This window comes from Prionailurus viverrinus, chromosome B2, assembly GCF_022837055.1.
Source record: "Prionailurus viverrinus isolate Anna chromosome B2, UM_Priviv_1.0, whole genome shotgun sequence".
Classification (NCBI taxonomy): Eukaryota; Metazoa; Chordata; class Mammalia; order Carnivora; family Felidae; genus Prionailurus; species Prionailurus viverrinus.
Genome location: NC_062565.1, coordinates 79,909,754 through 79,930,192, shown reverse-complemented (window position 1 = coordinate 79,930,192; position 20,439 = coordinate 79,909,754). Strand labels below are relative to the sequence as shown.

Here is a 20,439-nt window from a genome sequence, read left to right as displayed (position 1 = left end):
TCTTTTTTCTGACATATCTTTTGGGCAGGAGGTTGGGCAGGTGGGTCAGCATTCTTCATTCTCAGTAGTATATCCAGACTATTACTCTGACACTCTTTTAATGAACAGCCAGCAAGAACAACTTAGTAAAATAAAATTCTGTTCTTTTGAGCCTTATGCCTTTTAACTTTCTTATTTCTGTCAACTTTTTCTCCTTTGGCGATTTTGGGACCTGGATATCATCTTCATTTTCATCCCACATATTGCCATATTCATTTGGTAGCACAGCATATCCATCTGTGATTTTCTCAACTGGAATCCATTTGGACTTTATTTTTGGATAGGGTGTGAAATACAGTTTCGTTCTTGATGATCCACTGATGGGGAAGCAGTGATGGTAACTTGGCCATTTGAGGAATGATGAATTTTGAAGTATAGAAATTGCCCCATAAATTGATTGGCTCTAAGAAGATAAGGACTGATTAAAAATCCTTAGGAATGTTGAAAATGTTTAAGATATTTTGTTTATTGTTTAACATATTTAAAACTTTAATTTTATAGAAATGAATGAGAATTGTACCTGAAATGATGATGTCTGGCTATATCATAATCTTGATTCAAAGAGAAAGGTTAGCTGTTTTGCTAACTGAAGTGTAGGAGAAGAACACTGGATAGTTTGAGGTCCAGCCATTTGCAAATCACTTGTTTCCTCTTTTTCCCTAGTGCAAAGTGGAGAGAGTAATAACTAATTCATAGAATTGTTGGGCTAAGAAAATGCAGTAGTTACATATAGATGTATGTGTGTTTTGTAAACTTTGATGTTTAAGATCTAATAACAGAGAACCATTCTCTCTTAAGGTGGGACATAAGGTTGCTCTTTGACATCACATTGTCTCCAAAAAAAAAATGGGTGTTTTTATAGAAAAAAATATTTTAAAAACTTAATCCGAATGATAATGGTTGGGGCCAGGAGGTGGGGGGATCTAGTGAACGTTATTTTATGCAACTATTGTAAGTCTAAGGAAAAAGAACTGTTATTTCTTACGACCCTATGCTAGAATTGCACTGTTAATATTACTTCTTTTTTATTAAAAAAAATTTGTTTTTTTAGCATTTATTCATTTTTGAGAGTGAGAGAGAGCATGAGTGGGGAGGGGCAGAGAGAGAGAGGGAGACACAGAATCCAAAGCAGGCTCCAGGCTCTGAGCTGTCAGCACAGAGCCCGACACGGGGCTTGAACTCACGGACTGTGAGATCATGACCTGAGCTGAAGTCAGACGCTTAACTGACTGAGCCACCCAGGCACACCAATATTACTTTTTTAATGTTTCATTTACAGGTATATGATGTTGATCGATGGCACAAATGAAGTTTTTATGATTGATAGAGATAATTCGGTGTTTCATGTTTCAAATCTGGAATTTCCATTTCGTAAAGATCTCCGTATACATTTATCAAATACTCTCTTGGATGGGGTAAGTCATATATTGTTGTTGTTTTTGTTTTTTAAATTAAACATTGTTGTTTTCTTTCTCTTGCAAATTGTATTTTTATTAATCCAATAGGAAACTTACAATCTAGTTCTTTTTTAGTTTTTTTTTTTAAATTGAGGTATAATTGACCTGTAAAGAAAGAAATCTAGTTTTTATTAGGATGTTAAATTTCATTTATCTCTTACCTTCGTTTTCACTTGACCATTGTCTTGAGTCTGAGAGTAAATGAACAAAATTAAATCTATTTTTTTTGTTCTTTGTGATTAAAAAAAATAATTCTTGTTCAAAAAGACTAATTTTATTATTTTATATGTCAAAATTGAATTTTAATTAAGTGATACAACATACCACATTTCCCTTGGCTCTTTAAAGAGAATCATGCCTTTGAAAGCAACCACTGTACTTTAACATTTGAAGTTTGAAAGCTAATAAGAATTTTCCCATTTCAGAAAATCTATATTTAATAATCCATAAAATTACTTGGTTAAAAATATTTTAACTTTCTTCCATACAAACAGCTTTCTTCTAACCAATTCTGAAAATATTTATTCATTGTAAATAAAAATTAAAATAGTATATAGAACATTAGAAAAAAGCTGGTAAAAATCACCTGAACCTACCATTGGAGTAACTTCTGTTACCATTTTGATGAACATTGTTCCAGACTTTTCTCTTTGCCACAGTGTTGTCTTATGTCTGCTTGTGTGGTATATAACATTTTTATTAGTAATAGCAACTCAGAACATAGGTGCTTTAGGGTAGTTGGGACTCAGTAAGATTCTGAATAATGTTGGAACCTCTGCTTTGATTAAAAATGAGTGCTCTGGTTAAATATATATACACAGGTATAGCTACATATTTTGTGTGAAGAGAACCAAGTATTACATGTATTTTTGTGATTTGTCTTTTTTCCCCATGTAGCAATTTGTTTTGGACACCTTTCTCACATAAATGTCTGAATGATGTACCATTGTATATGTAAACACTATAATTTGGGGTATCCAAGTATCTTGACTGTGAAAATTTTGTAGGGGATGCTCTTTAAAAATATGAGCCATCTCAATAGCCCAACCTCAACCTAATGAATTAGACTCTCCCAGGGGCCAGAGTATCTGTACTTTCAATAAGCATGCAAGTGAAAGGCACCTGGGTGGCTTGGTCAGTTAAGCATCCAACTCTTGATGTTGGCTCAGGTCATAGTCTCGCGGTTCAAGGGATTAAGCCCTGTGTCAGGCTCTGTGCTGATGGAATGGAGCCTGCTTGAGATTCTCTCTCTCCTTCTTTCTCTTCCCCTCTCCTATACTCTCTCTCTCAAAATAAATAAACTGTTTAAAAAAAAAAAGAAAAGAAAAAAAAAGGAAAAAGAAAACGCTCAAGTGATTCTAATCAGGCAAGTTTAAGAAACACTTCTGTAATTTATTTAACCAGTCCTCTTTTGGTGGGCATTTTGACTTTTTTTTTTTTTTTTTTTTTTTTTGGTAAGACACTTGAATGCATATCCTTGTATCTTTTTCCTTTCACATTTGTGCAGTTTTATAACTAAGATTCTTAGAGGTAAGATTATAATGTGTATTAAGAAACTTTTGATTGCAAGTTATTGAAGCCCAACTTAAAGTAACTGAGGAAAGAAAGAACTCTATTGGCACAAATCATTGTTTCAGGTTGGCCTGCTTCTGGCTGGATCTGGGGGCTCAAAGGATACTGGCCAAGTTCTTTCTCTTTCTTTGCTTTACTTGTCTGTTTGGTCTCATTCTGCATTAAGGCTCTTTTACATGAGAGGCAAATTGCATTATAGTGCAAGCAGAAAGAAAACTCTTTCTCTTCCAACATCCATATGTCAATCACAGGGAGAACTTCAAAAGGCCTGCCTGAGTTACGTATCCATGGAAGAGTGACACTGAAGGCTGGTCACTTGATGGCAGCACTCCCACTTGGAGTGCAGGAGGAGTAGTGCTTCTAAGAAAGGGATGGTAGTAGGCTATACCTTGTTCCCCATGCTGTGGCATGCCAATTATAAATATTGACAGATGTAACTGGTACCCTTCTCTCCAGAACGTTTAAACACATGCACAGTTCTACGAACCATTTGTAAAGGATATGTACGTTGTCTTAAATGCTGGGTTTTGAAAATTGAATATTTTCTAATTGGATGAGGGAAAGACTTCTTTTTTATTTTATGGGACAGTATAGCATAGTGGTTAAGAGCCCTAACGCTTAACTGATGGTGCCTTACTGGCTTTATCAGTTATTTTATGAGGGATTTAAATAATTTACTCAGTTTCTTCATCTGTAGTGAAGGGAGGCGAAAAATAGTACTTAGATTTTGGTGCTGTTGTGAAGATTAAGTTGGATAGTTTATAAAGTGCTGATAACAGTATCTGAGACATAGTAAGTAAATGTTTACCTCTTTTTTGCATTTATGTGAATTGTTAATGAGGTTTAACAGTTTATTCTTTATGAGTTACTGTGTTTCTTCTTTGAGTTGCTGGCTCAGATCCTTTATATGTTTTTCTATTGGGTTTTCACCTTTTTCTTACTGATTTATAAGAGTTTTTTTGTCTGTTAGGGTATTTCTGACATGGATATTGGAAAAAAATGTATTTTACTTTTTGGTGTTTTCTGTGGCATGAGCTTGAATTTATATAGGTAAATTTATGTTGGTAAAATTATAAACTACTATAATAGGGTTTTTAAAAAATATTTATTTATTTTAGGAGAGAGAGAGAGAGAGAGAGAGAGAGAGGAAGGGGAGAGAGAACCCCAAGCATGCTCTCTGCTCTGTCAGAGCAGAGCCTGACACGGGGCTTGATCCCACTACTGTGAGATCGTGACCTAAGCTAAAATCAAGAGACAGACGCTAAACCAACTGAGCCACCCAGGCACCCGAAACATCTTAGTAATTAATATTTGCCTTTTGTGTCATTTTAAGAAATTTTTACTCATTTTCCTTCCTATTCATATTTTTGCTTTACAGTTGTTATAATACCCACCAGTATTTCCTTCCTGTATTTCTGTGGTATTATTTGTATATTTAAATACATTTGAATATTTGAAATATCTGAAATACATTTTGAAAGAAGGAATAAGATAAGGATATGATTTTATTTATTTCCAAATGTCTAAACTGTTGTCTCAACACCATTCAGTGAATCTGTTTTTCCCTTTTTGTTATTGTTGTGTCTGTTTTTCCTTTTTAATTGGATATATTATTTTTATTGTATAGTGGATTCCCTTATATATCATTGTTTCTTTCTTGATTTGTTTTTTTCATTCCATTAATATTTTGGTCTTTCAGTGGTAGTTTTAGGTTGATTTTAATACTCTGACTTTAGCATACAGTTTAATGTTTGGCAGTCCAGGTGTACCCAATCTCCTGGCCATTCTGAAGTTTGCCACTTAGATTTTGCTCTCTTTAGCTTTTGGGTGAATACGCTATTTGATTAAGAAGTTAGGCTGTACTTCATGTGCAAATCTATACAACAATGAGCTTATACTTTTCCCTGCAGAGTAATCTCTGGTAGGCTTGTCTTCAGACCATTCATCTTTCTCTGCTGTTTTGGGTTATATGGTTTATCTCTTGGCCACACCTTCACTGTCTTTCTTTGGAGGAAAAAGGGACTCTACATCTTTATTATAAAACTTCCTGCAACTTTAGGTCTCCCTTTCTATAGGGATGCTATTTCCGTGTAAAAAATTTCCAAACTTTCTTCAATGTTGTATCTTTTTTGTGAGCCAGGTTGAATTATGTGTGGCTAATAATTCTTTGGAATTTGTATGAGAATGCTTTTTTTTTTTTTTTTGGTCTTAAGATGAAATTTGCTCCTCTTTCTGGTTTTTATCCACTATTGGGATGATAGGGAGTGGCTTGTGAATGTTTACTTAAATTCTCAATGATAGAATGATCCTGATGAAAATCACATGCATAAAATATATATTTGTTTAACAGAGGGAATCCCACTTTCCAAGTGATCTGAATGCTTGTGGCCCCCATCCTATGCTGTTTGTTTTTATTTACCAGCTAGTTATTTGAATGTGCAAACCAGAAGATGGAAGACTGTGATGGGAGAATAGGATGTTTGAACTAGTCACTTCTTTTTTTTTTTAATTTTTTAATTTTTATTTTTGAGAGAGAGAGAGGGAGAGGGAGAGGGAGAGGGAGAGGCAGAGAGACAGTGTGAGTGTGGGAGGGGCAGAGAGAGGGAGACACAGAATTCAAAGTAGGACCCAGGCTCTGAGCTATCAGCACAGAGCCCAACACAGGGCTCAAACTCACAAGCCGCGGGACCGTGACCTGAGCTGAAGTTGTATGCTTAACCGACTAAGCCACCCAGGCGCCCCTGAATTAGTCACTTCTGAGGTCTAGTTTGGGGTGATGAGAAGGTTCGGGATGTGATCGAGGAGGGTGAGAGGTTGAGGTCGTGTGAAGAGCGGTGGAAGTGAGATCAAGGAATGTATTAGGTGGTTCCTAATAAGTGATGGTAGGAGTCCAGGTTGAGAGGATGACTATGAGCAGGTACTAAAGGCAGGATGAGGATAGCATAGTTGGATGGAGTGGCAGAGACTGAGCAGAGTAAATAGAGTCACAAAACAAAGAGGTATCTATACTGTCTACTCTGGGGGACTGCTAGTAAATTCTCATTCCTGTGACAGTGTGCAGTAAATGCCATTTTGTAATAAAATGACACATGTGTATATATACACAAACATTTGTAACATATGTATGTGCATGTGTGTGCAATGCGTACACACACATGGTATGACTTGTACCCCTGGAGTTTTGCCGTTTGTAACCTGCACAGCCAGTGTGACAGCTCTGGTAGTTAGTTCAAGGGAACAGCAAGAATAGTTTTGTTTGTGTTACCCTCATTTACAATAGAGTTTTTTAGCATTATAATTAATAAAATAAAAGGAAGAAAAAGACTTTTAAGTTACAGCATTTGTCATAGTTTAGCATAGTTTGTTGTTGAACTCATGTTTTTAAATGCGTTTCATGTTCAAGTTGCTGTGCCGAGTGCAGAGGGTTGAAAAGAAGGCCTCACCCTTGAGAGATTTTACTGCACTGGGTAGGGGTGGAGAAAAATTGGTAGTGACAGGGGAGACCTTCAAATAAAACAATAACTTGACTGGTATTTTACAGAAGTCCTGTGGTGGTTTGGAGGAGAAATAAATTATATCCAGTTAGTTTGGAATGAAGGATGTTTTATAGAGGAATTGGCATTAGATATGGAAAGATTTCTTTAGAAAGAGATTTTTGTTGGACATGGGCTGAGGGCATTCCAGGTAGGAAATAATGCTTAAAAATTAGATGTTTAACCATCTGCAGATTTAACTGAGCAATACTATTTATTTTCACCCCGAACTTGGACAAATGAAAACTGCATAATAGACTCTTGTGAAGTTTTAAAATAGCAATATGATTCATGATGTCAATTTACTTGGACCAGAATTATAGTTGCCATATCTGTTTTTCCAGTTAGTTAATTAAAACAGTCCTCTGTAGTTTCCTGTTTCTTCTACATTTTCATTTGCAAATTGTTTTTGTAAAATTCCAAATCCAAGAATAACTCAAACTACCTAATTGTCTGGCTGTCATATGTGAGCATTGAAGCTTTTGTTTTGCTCTCTAAATTATGTTCTTTGACCCACAAAATGCAGAAAATAGGAGTTTAGAAGTATGGCATTAATTCATTTGAAACAGTCAGTGAAATTCAGTTAATTTTATACTGAGGCTAAGAGGAGAATATAGCAGTTAATCACCAAAGTTAATAGCAAGAATCTTGGAAAAATGGCATGTCTGTTCAACTGTTAATGTTTTATAAAGGAATATGCATACTCATTGTTAGAATTTTAGAAAGTCTGTATATCATAAAGTAGAAAAAAATTCAACTGTCAAGAAGAGGTTACATTTTAACATTTTGTTGTATCTTCTTTTAGTCATTTTGTTGTGCCTATATTTACAGAATATGTATAATTAAATGTATATAGCTGACATTTAATGTATGCTGTGTATCTGGGGTTCGTTCCATCATTTTCCTTCATTCTGAGGAACTGATCTTAGGATTTAAGAAAATTTAGTTTTATTTTTAAAACTTGAAATATAATTCACAAACTATGAAATTCACCCTTTTAAGCTGTATAATTTAGTAGTCTTTAGTATATTCACAAGATTATGCCACCATTACTGCTAATTCCAGAACATTTCGTCACCTAGGTGGCCTTAGTTGAGTGGATTTCAAGGAATGGGTTATCTTTGAGATGAGCTTTGGAGGTCTACAGGTTTCCAGAGAACAGTTAATTATTTCCTCTCATTAAAACCCTTCAATGGTTCCCCATTGCGCATAGCATGAAACCCAAACTGCTAAACATAATATTCTTTATATCTGGGCCATGCCTGTGTCTTTGCCATTGTCTTTGATTGTGAACCCTTGAAACATAACCTCCATCTATACTGAGCTTTGGACAATTTGCTTCAAAACCATCATTTCCATGCCTTTGTAATATAGTTTGGCTCATCCACTGTCCTGCTAGGAAATGACCACTGTGTCCTTCAGGGTTCAACTCATGGGTCCCAAGTGTCTTAGCATACCTTTCTCTTACTCTTCAAGTGGAAATAACTACTCCTTGTTAGGCTTATTCCCTATGTATTTGGTATTCCTTTCCTTATTTGGCTGAAAGAGTGTAGGTTTATGTCTGTTGTCTTAGTATAGTTAGCAATATATCAGAAGTATTCTGATATAGACAATAAGCTACATGGCCACTCTATATGGCCATCTATCATTAAAGCTGTAACTCTTCATTGGACCCAGCTACTTAACTATTCTCTTCTCTTTCTGGGACTCTCCTCTGAAGGTAGGGACTGTATGCTTAATTTCTCCAGCACTTAGAGCTATGTCTAATACGTAGTTTCGGCTCAGGAAATATTGGATGGATAGGTAGAAGGGTGGATACCTGGGATCTTCAGTAAAAAGGAATGGAATATAGAAAAGTACAGAGGATAGGAAAGTAAAACATGCAGGTGTTTTGTTTTGTTTTGTTTATTTTTTGGTGGGGCCCACAATTGAAGGATTTAAGGTCTAAGTTTCTCCACTGCAATACTTAATACCAAAAGACAATGGAGCAATTTCTAACAGATTCTTGAGCAGTATGAAATTGATGTATCTTCTAGTTTTGTGGGTTTTTTTTTAATGTTTGTTTTTGAGAGAGAGAGAGGGAGGGAGGGAGAGAGGGAAAGGCAGAGGAAGAGAGGGAGACACAGAATCTGAAGTGGGCTCCAGGCTCTGCTCTGTCAGCACAGAGCCTGATGTGGGGCTTGAACTCATGAGCTGTGAGATCATGACCTGAGCCTAAGTCAGACACTTAACTGACTGAGCCACCCAGGCACCCCTGTTGTAGTTTTCTTCAGTTTTTTTTTTTCACGTTTAGGTTTGTTGAGCATCCTTTATCTATGGGTTTACAATTTTCATTAAAAGTAGAACATTTTTTTTTTACCACTATTTCTATCCTTCACCTGTTTGAAGATTTTGTTATCAATGCTCTTTTCATTAAAAAACAAACTTTTTTCTGTTCTATTTTGGATAGTTTCTCTTGCTGTGTCTTCAAGTTTACTAATCTTTTTTTCTGCAGTGTCTAAATTTCTATTCGGTGTATTCATAGTATTTTTCACCTCAGACACTGTAGTTTTCACCTCTGAAAATTCATTTTGTGTCTTTTTTATGTCTTCTATATCTCTGCTTAACTTTTGGAATGTATGGAATACTATTATAATTGTCTTAATTTTCTTGCTTGCTGATTCTGACATGTTTCTCAGTTTTGGGCCTATTTTTGATTGGTTTTTCTCCTCCTGATGGGTTGTGTGTATATATACATTTTTTCCTCCTTGCATACCTGTTCAATTTTTGACTAGATGCTGGACATTTAAAATTTTACCTTGTTGGAGGCTTGATATGTTTGTATTCCTGTAAATATTTTGAGCATTGTTCTGGGATGCATGTAATTTACTTGGAACTGTTTTATACTTTTCGAGTCTTGCTTTTAAGATTTGTTAGGTGGACTAAAGCAGAGTTTGGTGTAGGGATAGTTGTTCTTTACTATTGAGACAAGATGCTTCTCTGAGTCCTCAGTGCCCTGTGAATTAACCTGGCTTTTAGCGGCAGGCATTATTCCCCATCTTATCGCAGTGCTTGTATGGTTCCCTCTAAGTCTTTTTAGTGGTTCTTTTCCCAGCCTTGAGTAGTTTCCTCATATTCATGCTCTGTTGAACATTCATGGAAGTCTGTGTCAGGATATCTGTAGTTCTTTCTTTCCATCTGTCTCTGCCTCTGTCTTTTTCTGTCTCTGTCTGTCTCTGTTATACTCTGCCCTGAGAACTCTAGTCCTGTTGGTCTCCCTGAACAACGTGTTCTGTTTTTTTTGCTTTGTTTTCTTTTTTAACTCAGGGAGGCTGCTGAGCTTTACCTGGAATCCCCCTGCCTGCTTTGAAGCCCTGGAAACCCCTTGGGCAATTAACTGGGACAATTGTAAGGGCTCACATAGTTTATTGTGTCCTACAGATTACTGTCCTTTGTTGTTAGATGTCCAGTGCCTTGGTATTGCTGCCTATATTTTGTCTACTTGTTTTTTTTCAGGCAAGATGGTAAATCTAGTTCCTGATTCTCCCGTTTGATTAGAAGAGGAAATTTGTTTTCCCTTCTTAACTGGGTTTTATTAAAAAAATTTTTTTTAAATTTATAGTTGTGGTAAAAGCCACATAACATGAAATTTACTATCTTAACCATTTTTAAGGATACAAGCCCAATCGTGTTAACTATGTGGACAGTTTTGTGCAACAGCCCTCCAGAACATTATCTTGTAAAAGTGAAACTCTGTACCCATTAAACAGCTCCCCATTACTTGTAGTCTGTGACAACCATCATTCTGCTTTCTATTTCTGTGATTTTAACTACTTTCGATACCTCATGTAAGTAAAATTCATATAGGATTTGTCTTTGTTTCTGGCTTATTTTACATAGCATAATATCCTCAAGGTTTATTCATGTTGCAGCATGGGATAGATTTCCTTTTTTTCAAAGCTGAATATCATTCTGCCATATCTGTATACCACATTTATTTATCCACGTATCTGTTGATGGATATTTGGGTTGCTCCCACCAGTTAGCTATTGGAATAATGATGTTATAAACATGGGTGTACAAATACCTCTTCAAAACCCTGCTTTCAGTTCTTGGGATATAAACTCGGAGGTGGGATTCCTGGATTATATGGAAGTGCTATTTTTAATTTTTTGACAGAACTGCCATAGTGCCATAGAACTGCCACTGTACAGGTGCTTCCACCATTTTACAGTCTCAACAACAGTGCCCAAGGGTTCCACTTTTCTTAACCAAAGTTTTAAGCTTAGGTATTTTATATCTACCTACTTTTCTGTAGCCTAGGGCAATGGTGGCAGCTGTAGGGAAGGGGGACATTGTGGTGGGGAGGCCATTTGGGAATAACTCAGCCTACGTATTGGGTCTTTTGTTAGAATCCTTGAGTTCTGGTCTTTTTAGAAAGCTTTCGGTGAATGTTGTCTTTAGCTAATTGGGAATCATAAATTATTCCAGTAATGCTCAGGTTATTTCTTTAATTTATTATGGAGTCCAGGAGTCTTTCTTCAGGCAGAAAGAGTATTGTGCTATTTTTATTACTTCTATCAGAAGAGAGAAGAAGGAAGACAAGAATAACTACCGAGTTCGTTTCTATCTGTATTTGAGTGGAATAGTGACAATTATCAAGAATTTATCATTTTATAAGTAGAGCTTCTGGGGATTTGGCGAGCTTGGAGCTGAACCCTGGTGTGCCTTTTTGCTTTACCAGAGTCTTAGTAGTTTTCAGTGTTTTAATGCTTACTTGCATATTTCCTTTTACTTGTTTTGTTTGCTGATAATAAATTTTCCGTTTTGCTATTTTTAATGTCCAAAGGAAGATATGTTTTTGCTCATTTCATCAGGTAATTTGGGAGAGAAATGCTGTGATGTCTGCTATCTAAACCTGGAAGTTCACTTAATTTCCAACCTTATATTGAAAATAATTTTGAAAATAATAATCCTGTTTTTGGTACCATCTTGATGGCTCATAAAATTCTCAGATACAAGTATTTAAGTAAAAATATTTTAGTAAACAGTTTAAGATAACAAAGTGATTTAATTTATGCCATGGGTTGGGTTCAAGATAATAACCATAAATAAATACCTGTAGGTTAACAAATACATATTTGGGAAAGAGATTAATTAGTAATAGTTTCTTAACAAAGTATATTTGTCCTAAATCATTGTGTTCTTTGTAATTTTAGATGGTTGTTTGTGGATTTTCTGTCGTGAAATTAGATCATAAAAACAAAAAAACCCTGCTTAGTTTTTTAGGAAGAATATGAGGAAAGAAAGAATTTTTGGAATATTTTTGAGAATTAAAATTTTATAAAACACTGCATTATGTACCTGTAATCATCTTTTTAATTTAAAAAAATTTTTTTAAAAGTTTTATTTTTTCATTTTGAGAGAGAGAGAGAGAGAGAGAGAGAGAGAGCGCACGCGCGAGCACACAAGCGGGGTAGGGGCAGAAAGAGAGGGAGAGGGAGAGAGAATCCCAAACAGGCACCGCACTGTCAGTGCAGAGCCTGGTGCAAGGCTCAAACTCATGAACCGTGAGATCATGACCATGAGTTGGCCGCATAACCAGTTGAACCACCCCAGTGTCTCTCTGTAATTATTGTTTAATGTCCTTTATCTCTTTTTTGTCCAAGTGCATAATTGAAGTTTTTTCCACTTAATGGCTATGATATGTAATATATTCTCTTGTCCTGTTCCCTTTGATCATAGTAGAGGGACATGGGACCAAGAAAGACCATATGGGTTACATGGGGATTATATTTATAATAAGGACATAATTTATACCTATAGATTTTATGATTAAAATAATTGGCCTGTAACAAAATTTAAAGCAATAATGATTTACAAAATTATTACTATTATTTTTTTAAATATAATTTATTGTCAAGTTTGCTAACATACCGTGTATACAGTGTGCTCTTGGTTTTGGGGTAGATTCCCGTGATTCATTGCTTACATACAACACCCAGTGCTCATCCCAACAAGTGCCCTCCTCAATGCTCATCACCCATTTCCCCCTTTCCCCTGCTCCCCACATCAGCTCTCAGTTTGTTCTCTATATTTAAGAGTCTCTTATGGTTTGCCTCACTCTCTGTTTGAAATTATTTTTCCCCTTTCCTTCCCCCATGGTCTTCTGTTAAGTTTCTCAAGTTCCACATATGAGTGAAAATGTATGGTATCTGTCTTTTTCTGATTGACTTATTTAACTCAGCATAATACCCTCCAGTTTCATCCACGTTGTTGCAAGTGGTAGGATTTCATTCTTTCTCATTGCCAAGCAGTATTCCATTGTATATATAAACCACATCTTTTTTATCCATTCATCAGTTGATGGACATTTAGGCTCTTTCCATAATTTGGCTGTTGTTGAAAGCACTGCTCTAAACATTGGAGTGCATGTGCCCTTATGAATCAGCACTCTTGTATCCTTTGGATAAATTCTGAGTACTACTATTGCTGGGTCATAAGGTAGTTCTATTTTTCGTTTTTTGAGGAACCTCTGCACTGTTTTCCAGAGTGGCTGCACCAGTTTGCATTTTTACCAACAGTGCAAGAGGGTTCCCGTTTCTCCACATCATTGCCAGCATCTGTTATTTCCTGAGTTGTTAATTTAAGCTGCTCTGACTGGTGTGAGGTGGTATCTCAGTGTGGTTTTGATTTGTATTTCCCTGATGACGAGTGGCATTGAGCATCTTTTCATGTGTCTGTTGGCCATCTGGATGTCTTCTTTGGAAAAGTGTCTATTCATGTCTTCTGCCCATTTCTTCAGTGGATTATTTGTTTTTTGGGTGTTGAGTTTGGTTAAGTTCTTTATAGATTTTGGATATTAATCCTTTATCCGATATGTCGTTTGCAAGTATCTTTTCCCATTCTGTCAGTTGCCTTTTAGTTTCGTTGTTTCCTTTGCAGTGCAGAAGATTTTTATCTTGATGAGGTCCCAATATTCATTTTTGCTTTTAATTCCCTTGCCTTTGGAGCAAGAAATTGTTGCGGCTGAGGTCAAAGAGGTTGTTGCCTGTTTTCTTCTCTAGGGTTTTGATGGTTTCCCGTCTCACATTTAGGTCTTTCATCAATTTTGAGTTTCTTTTTGTGTGTGGTGTAAGAAAGTGGTCTAGTTTCATTCTTTCGCATGTTGCTGTCCAGTTCTCCCAGCACCATTTGTTAAAAAGACTCTTTTTTCCATTGGATACTTTTCCTGCTTTGAAAGGTTGGTTGGCCATACATTTGTGGGTCCAATTCTGGGGTCTGGGGTCTTCTTCTTCTTCTTCTTTTTTTAATCTTTATTTTTGAGAGAGAGAAAGACAGAGCGCAAGCAGGGGAGGGACAGAGAGAGGAGACACAGAATCCGAAGCAGGTTCCAGGCTCTGAGCTGTCTACACAGAACCCGACATGGGCTCAAACCCACGAACTACGAGATCATGACCTGAGCCGAAGTCGGACGCTTAAGTGACTGAGCCACCCAGGCGCCCCTCTGGGGTCTCTATTCTATTCCATTGGTCTATGTGTCTGTTTTTGTGCCAATACCATACTGTCTTCATGATTACAGCTTTGTAGTAGAGGTTAAAGTCTGGGATTGTGATGCATCTTGCTTTGGTTTTCTTTTTCAACATTGCTTTGGCTATTTGGGGTCGTTTGTGGTTCTATAAAATTTTAGGACTGTTGTTCTAGCTTTGAGAAGAATGCCGGTGTAATTTTGATTGGGATTTCGTTGAATGTGTAGATTGCTTTGGGTAGTATTGACATTTTAACAGTATTTATTCTTCCATCCATGAGCATGGAATATTTTTCCATTTCTTTGTGTCTTCTTCAATTTCCTTCATAAGTTTTCTGTGGTTTTCAGCATACAGATCTTTTATATCTTTGGTTAGGTTTATTCCTTGGTATTTTATGGTTCTTGGTGCAATTCTAAATGGGATCAATTTCTGGATTTCTCTTTCTGTTGCTTCATTATGGGTGTATAGAAATGCAACCGATTTTTGTACATTGATTTTGTATCCTGTGACTTTGTTGAATTCATGTATCAGTTCTAGCAGTATTTTGATGGAGTCTGTTGGGTTTTCCATGTATATAGTATCATGTCTGCGAAAAGTGAAAGTTTGACTTCTTCTTTGCCAGATATGATGCTTTTTATTTCATTTTGTTGTTTGCTGAGGCTAGGACTTCCAACACTATGTTAAACTACAGTGGTGAGAGTGGGCATCCCTGTCATGTTCTTGATCTCACTGGGGAAATTCTCAGTTTTTCCCCATTGACGATGATACTAGCTGGGGGCTTTTCATATAGCTTTTATGATGTTTAAGTATGTTCCTTCTATCCTGACTTTCTTGAGGGTTTTTATTAAGAAAGGATGTTGTATTTTATCTACTGCTTATTCTGCATCTATTAGACAGGATCATATGGTTCTTACCCTTTCTTTTATTAATGTGATGTATCACATTGATTGATTTGTGAATATTGAACCAGCCCTACAGCCCAGGAATGAATCCCACTTGATAATGGTGAATAATTCTTTTTATATGCTGTTGAATTCGATTTGCTAGTATCTTGTTAGGAATTTTTGCATCCATGTTCATCAAGATACTGGCCTGTAGTTCTCCTATTTTGTGGGGTCTCTGTCTGGTTTGGGAATCAAAGTAATGCTGGCTTCATAGAATGAGTCCAGAAGCTTTCCTTCCGTTTCTAGTTTTTGGAACAGCTTGAGAAGGATAGGTATTAACTCTTCTTTAAATGTCTGGTAGAATTCCCCTGGGAAGCCAGCAGGCCCAGGTCTCTTTTTTGTTGGAAGATTTTTGATAACTGATTCAATTTCTTCACTAGTTATGAGTCTGTTCAAATTTTCTATTTCTTCCCATTTGAGTTTTGGTAGTGTGTGGGTGTCTAGGAATTTGTTCACTTCTTCCAGTGGTCCAGTTGTCCTGTTTGTTGGCATATTGTTTTTCATTGTATTCTCTGATAATTGTTTATATTTCTGAGGGGTTGGTTGTGATAAGTCCAATTTCATTCGTGATTTTATCTGTTTGGGTTCTTTCTCTTTTTGAGAAGTCTAGCAAGGGGTTTATCAATTTTGTTTATTTTAAAAAAAAAACAGCTCTTAGTTTCATTGATCTGTTCTGTTTTTTTAGATTTTGTATTATTTCTGTTATCATCATTATTATTTCTCTTCTTCTGCTGGCCTTGGGGTTTCTTTGCTGTTCTGCTTCTAGTTCCTTTAGGTGTGCTGTTAGATTTTGTATTTGGGATTTGACTTACATGAGGATTATATTTATAATAAGGACACCATTTATACTTATAGATTTTATGATTAAATAGTTGGCCTGTAACAAAATTTAAAGCAATAATGATTTAACAAAATTATTTTAAAAAATGTTCCTCATATTTAGAATTAAAATTTATAGTTCCTTTGTTCTAATAGCTGCTTAGTAATTCAAATATGAAACAAAATGTAGCATAGTAATTCAAATAGTAAAAGCATAATGAGATATTGTCATATCATTTTCTTTTAGTGCAGAATAAATTCATGACAGGGAGTTTTGGAATGCAGACAGTGTATTGATCTGGGTATAAGTGTGTTCACTTTAATGTTTCATCAAGTTGTATATTATATGATTTATGTACTTGCTGTGTGTACATTACGTTTGAATCAAATTAAAGAAATTGCCATTAAAATATGAAGAAACTTACCTTCTTTTCTTTTCTCTTTCAAGGAAATGATTATTGACAGAGTAAATGGACAGGCTGTTCCTAGGTATTTGATATATGACATAATTAAATTCAATGTAAGTACCATTTATAGTTTATAAAATTGCCCTTGAGATAATAGTTATATTTTTACACATTAAAAAATGTTACTGCCGGGGTCCCTTGGTGGCTCAGTCAGTTAAGCGTCTGACTTCAGCTCAGGTCACGATCTCAGGGTTTGTGAGTTCAAGACCCGTGTCAGGCTCTGTGCTGACAGCTCAGAGCCTGGAGCCTGCTTGAGATTCTGTGTCTCCCTGTCTCTCTCTGCTCCTCCCCCGCTTGCACTCTGTCTCTCTCTTTCTTAAAGATAAATAAACATTAAAAAATTTTTTAAGAAGTGTTACTGCCTTAGAGATAGTAGGAAAGAAAAATTGTGACTGAGGTTACTCGTATGAAATCTTAATAATTTTTTACATTTCTTTGTCTTTAGAGTTTTTTTTAGATACTTCAGGTGAGTAAAGAAAAATAGTTTAACTGATAAATAAGACAGCATTTTATAGGATGTAAACTCTTGGTTTTAGTTATTCTATACCCACTTAAAAAAACAAATCCACAAATTTTATTACTGTTACTTAAAAAAAAGAGAGAGAAGCTGATTATGGGTGTTGAGCATGTAACTTGGGGACATAAATATGTTATTCATGAGTACAGGCAGGAAACTTAAAACAAAATATAAAATTCTGTTATAAACAGATATCAAAAAATAGGAATTACATTCTCTACCCATGCTATAGTTTTAGACCAGCCCCCAAATCTGCCTGTTTAGTTTAATTTTAGTATCACTGTCTACATTATTTAGACAATACAAGATGACTCTATAAATGCAAGAAACTCTTTCAACAGTGTACACCTATAAAAAGGTATAATCATTTCTCTAGATGTACATTATTCAAATTGCATAGTCATTTAGTATTCAAAGCAGACCAAAAGCAATTAAGAATTCTGGACTTAAAAGTGTTGTCTAAGTGTTAGGATTTTGAAGATTTATAACAAATTTTTAAAAGTTCTCTTTTGGGGTATGTATTTTACTTATTATTATTTTTTGAAGCTTATTTATTTTGAGAGAGAGTGCACATGCATATGAGTAGGGGGTGGCAGACAGAGAGGGAGAGAGAGAGAATCCTGAGCAGGCCCTGAGCTGTCAGCACAGAGCCTGACGCTGGGCTCGATCTCATGAACTGTGAGATCATGACCTGAGCTGAAACCAAGAGACGAACGTTCAACCGACTGAACCACCCAGGCACCCCTGGGGTATGTATTTTAAATTACAGTATCAAGATTCAGGATGCGTTAATCCAGGCTACTTTAAAAAAGGCATTTTTTTTTTCCTGGAAATTTTCAATATATATATATACGTATTCAATATATATATTTGTGTTTGTGATTACTGTATTCCTCAAAAGTAATGCTTTCCAGAATTGACTATCCTTATCACAGATTTTGGAATAATGTTCATTGGCCCATAATGAGACATGAAGGGTGGTGGTTGCATTGTTTTGTTGTGATTGGAGAAGTTTTGTCTTCTTTGCCCTTTGACATTGAGCTCTGCTTTAATATGTGTTCAGTGCAGGTTCACTTCTTAGCCTGGAAACTTTGACAATAGCCGTCTAATTCTTTAAAAAATAAATATGAGAAGTTTCAGTGTATACAAAAGTATAGAGAATAATTTAAGGAATATACATGTATTAACCATCAGATATGTTGAAGCTTAACATTTTGTCATTTTTACCTATTTTTTGAGATAAGAAATAAATCATTACAGATCTAGTAGAAGTTTCTTGTGCACACCTCTCTCATCCAAAACAGGACGACCTTTTATGCAGAAGAAACTTCTACCCTGTATTTGATATTTATTATTTTCATGAATGTTTTTAATATTTGTACTGTCTATGTGTGTGTCCATAAAATAATATGGTATTGTGGTGAGAGGTTTCTAGTGTTATATAAATGCCATTGTACTGTACTGTGGTATTCAGCATTTTGGTCCACATTATTTTGTTGACATTTATCTGTATTAATACATATAGGTTTAGTTCATTCATTTTAATTAGTATTGAGTATTAATTTGCATAAATATATAAAAAATTTTTTTCCTTTTGAACATTTGGGTTTCCATATTTTGCTGTTATACAACTATTGAACAGTTTTATATATTCTTGTGTGCATACATCAGAGTTTGTCTAGGACAGTTTTCATTCTTGGGATGTAAACACCTGAGATGTGTTTTTAAAAAGTACAGTTCCTCACTCCTGCCTATGATATAGAAACCTACATCACAGAGACTCTGAATTGGCAACTTTAGGTGTATTTGCTACCTTGTTGAATTCCTCTCAGAAGTAGGTGTAACAGCTTACCACAGTTGGTATTATCAGACTTGAAAATTTTTGCTAATTGGATGCGTATGAAATGGTATTTGATCTTGTTTTAATTTGCTTTTCCCATATTACTAATGAAGTTAAGGCATTTCAAACGTTCATTTTTACTTATTTGGATTTTTTAGTGTGTGATTTAATTGTAAGTTGAATAATTTTCTAATTTTGTTATTTGGTTGTCAGTCTTAATGTGTAGGAATTAATTATTCTGGATTCTAATACTTTTTTGGTTATGTATGTGACCATATCTTTTGCAGATCAGTATCTAATGATGCACAGAAGTTTTTCATTTTAATGAAATCAAACTTACTGGACTTGAAAGTTTGTGCTTTTGCATCCCGTTTAGGAAATTCATCCATATTTTGCTGTGATATGATTAGGTTATGCTTTAACTCTCTAGGGCTTTAATTATTTACTCAATAAATATTTATTGAGTGCCTATTGCCATATTTCATTGGTTTTAAAGTCACATTTTCCCCCACATTTCTGATATTAGTATATATTTATAATTGAAACCATCATGTATTTAATTCCTTAATTTATTATGGAGCCTTGATGATTAGCCAGCTTATTTTGAATCACGAAGTCAAGGTCACTATTAGAAAAAAGTCATTTTTTTAAATAATCGTTAAAAATCTTTTTAGTTCCCTTATTTTGTACAAGAATTTCATTAATCATCTTTTATATGTATTGTTCTAGGTATTGGATATACATAGGTGAATAAGACATAATTTCTGGCTTGCAGGGAGTTTGTAATGGAGTACACTGGCCTCCAAAGAAGGCTGTTATCACAGATTTGAGAAGAAATTTTTTATGTTTGTGTTTATGTATTCAGTTTTTGTCTGTGTTATAACATATACAGTTGTACATGTATGCAATTCATTAGAAATTAACATACATATATTATAAACATTTGTTAGGTATGTATTTAGATCGGGTACAAAATCAAGAGAAATTTGTGGACCACTGGACTCATGGACGAGGAATAAATGTAAAGAATTATGATAGTATAACAACAATGCAGGTATGTTAGGGATATAGAAATGTATGAAAGGCACTAGAGAAGTGAGAGTATTTCAGTTTAGCCAGGGTGTAGTTGAGTTACTGAAGTGTTGACTTGCAGATAGAGAAAGTTACATGGATTAATTTTGAAGGATAGAATCATGGATGTCAGGAGCATTAGGTGGTTGTTAGTGTACTTGATGTCTGGGGAGATATGGGACACAGCAGGAAAAGCAAATGGATTGGGGTCAGGTGATTTGAATAAGGCATTTTAGCTTAGTTCTATAATAGGGCACTATTGATTCGTTTTAGTTATGTTCATGATAGGCTCACACTTTTATTGTTTTGAAAGATGAACTACAGTGGCAGCTTAGATAGTATTTTGAAGTGAGAAAGAATTCAAAACTAGAAGGCCAGTTAGTTACTGAGTTCTTCCTGTTGTCTGTTTTCAATGATTTACCATCTATCTATCAACTGCCTCCTTTAGTATAGGCAGCATAGATTTGCAGATGAACCTGTTTTCAGTTTTTTCTTGTTGTTTTGATGAATTTATGTATACATACTTTGAAGTGAAAAGTATTTAGGAGAGAATTAAGACAACTTACATATTTGTAAACAGTTGTTAGGCTTTTTATTTAAAAAAGGAGGACTTACTTGTTCCACATTAATTTTATAGGGATCTGAATTCATCTAATAGGTATAATAAATAAG

The 20,439-nt window shown here is 35.2% G+C and overlaps 1 protein-coding gene across 1 annotated transcript in view; it reads left to right on the top strand.

The window, feature by feature from the left end:
- The window catches only part of RNGTT (RNA guanylyltransferase and 5'-phosphatase), a 315,799-nt gene that overhangs the window by 83,780 nt on the left and 211,580 nt on the right, over positions 1-20,439 (top strand). The window contains exons 9-10 of the mRNA XM_047858895.1: positions 1,319-1,454; positions 16,321-16,392. Coding sequence (XP_047714851.1) covers positions 1,319-1,454; positions 16,321-16,392 — 208 coding nt within the window. The remainder of the gene's footprint in view (positions 1-1,318; positions 1,455-16,320; positions 16,393-20,439) is intronic.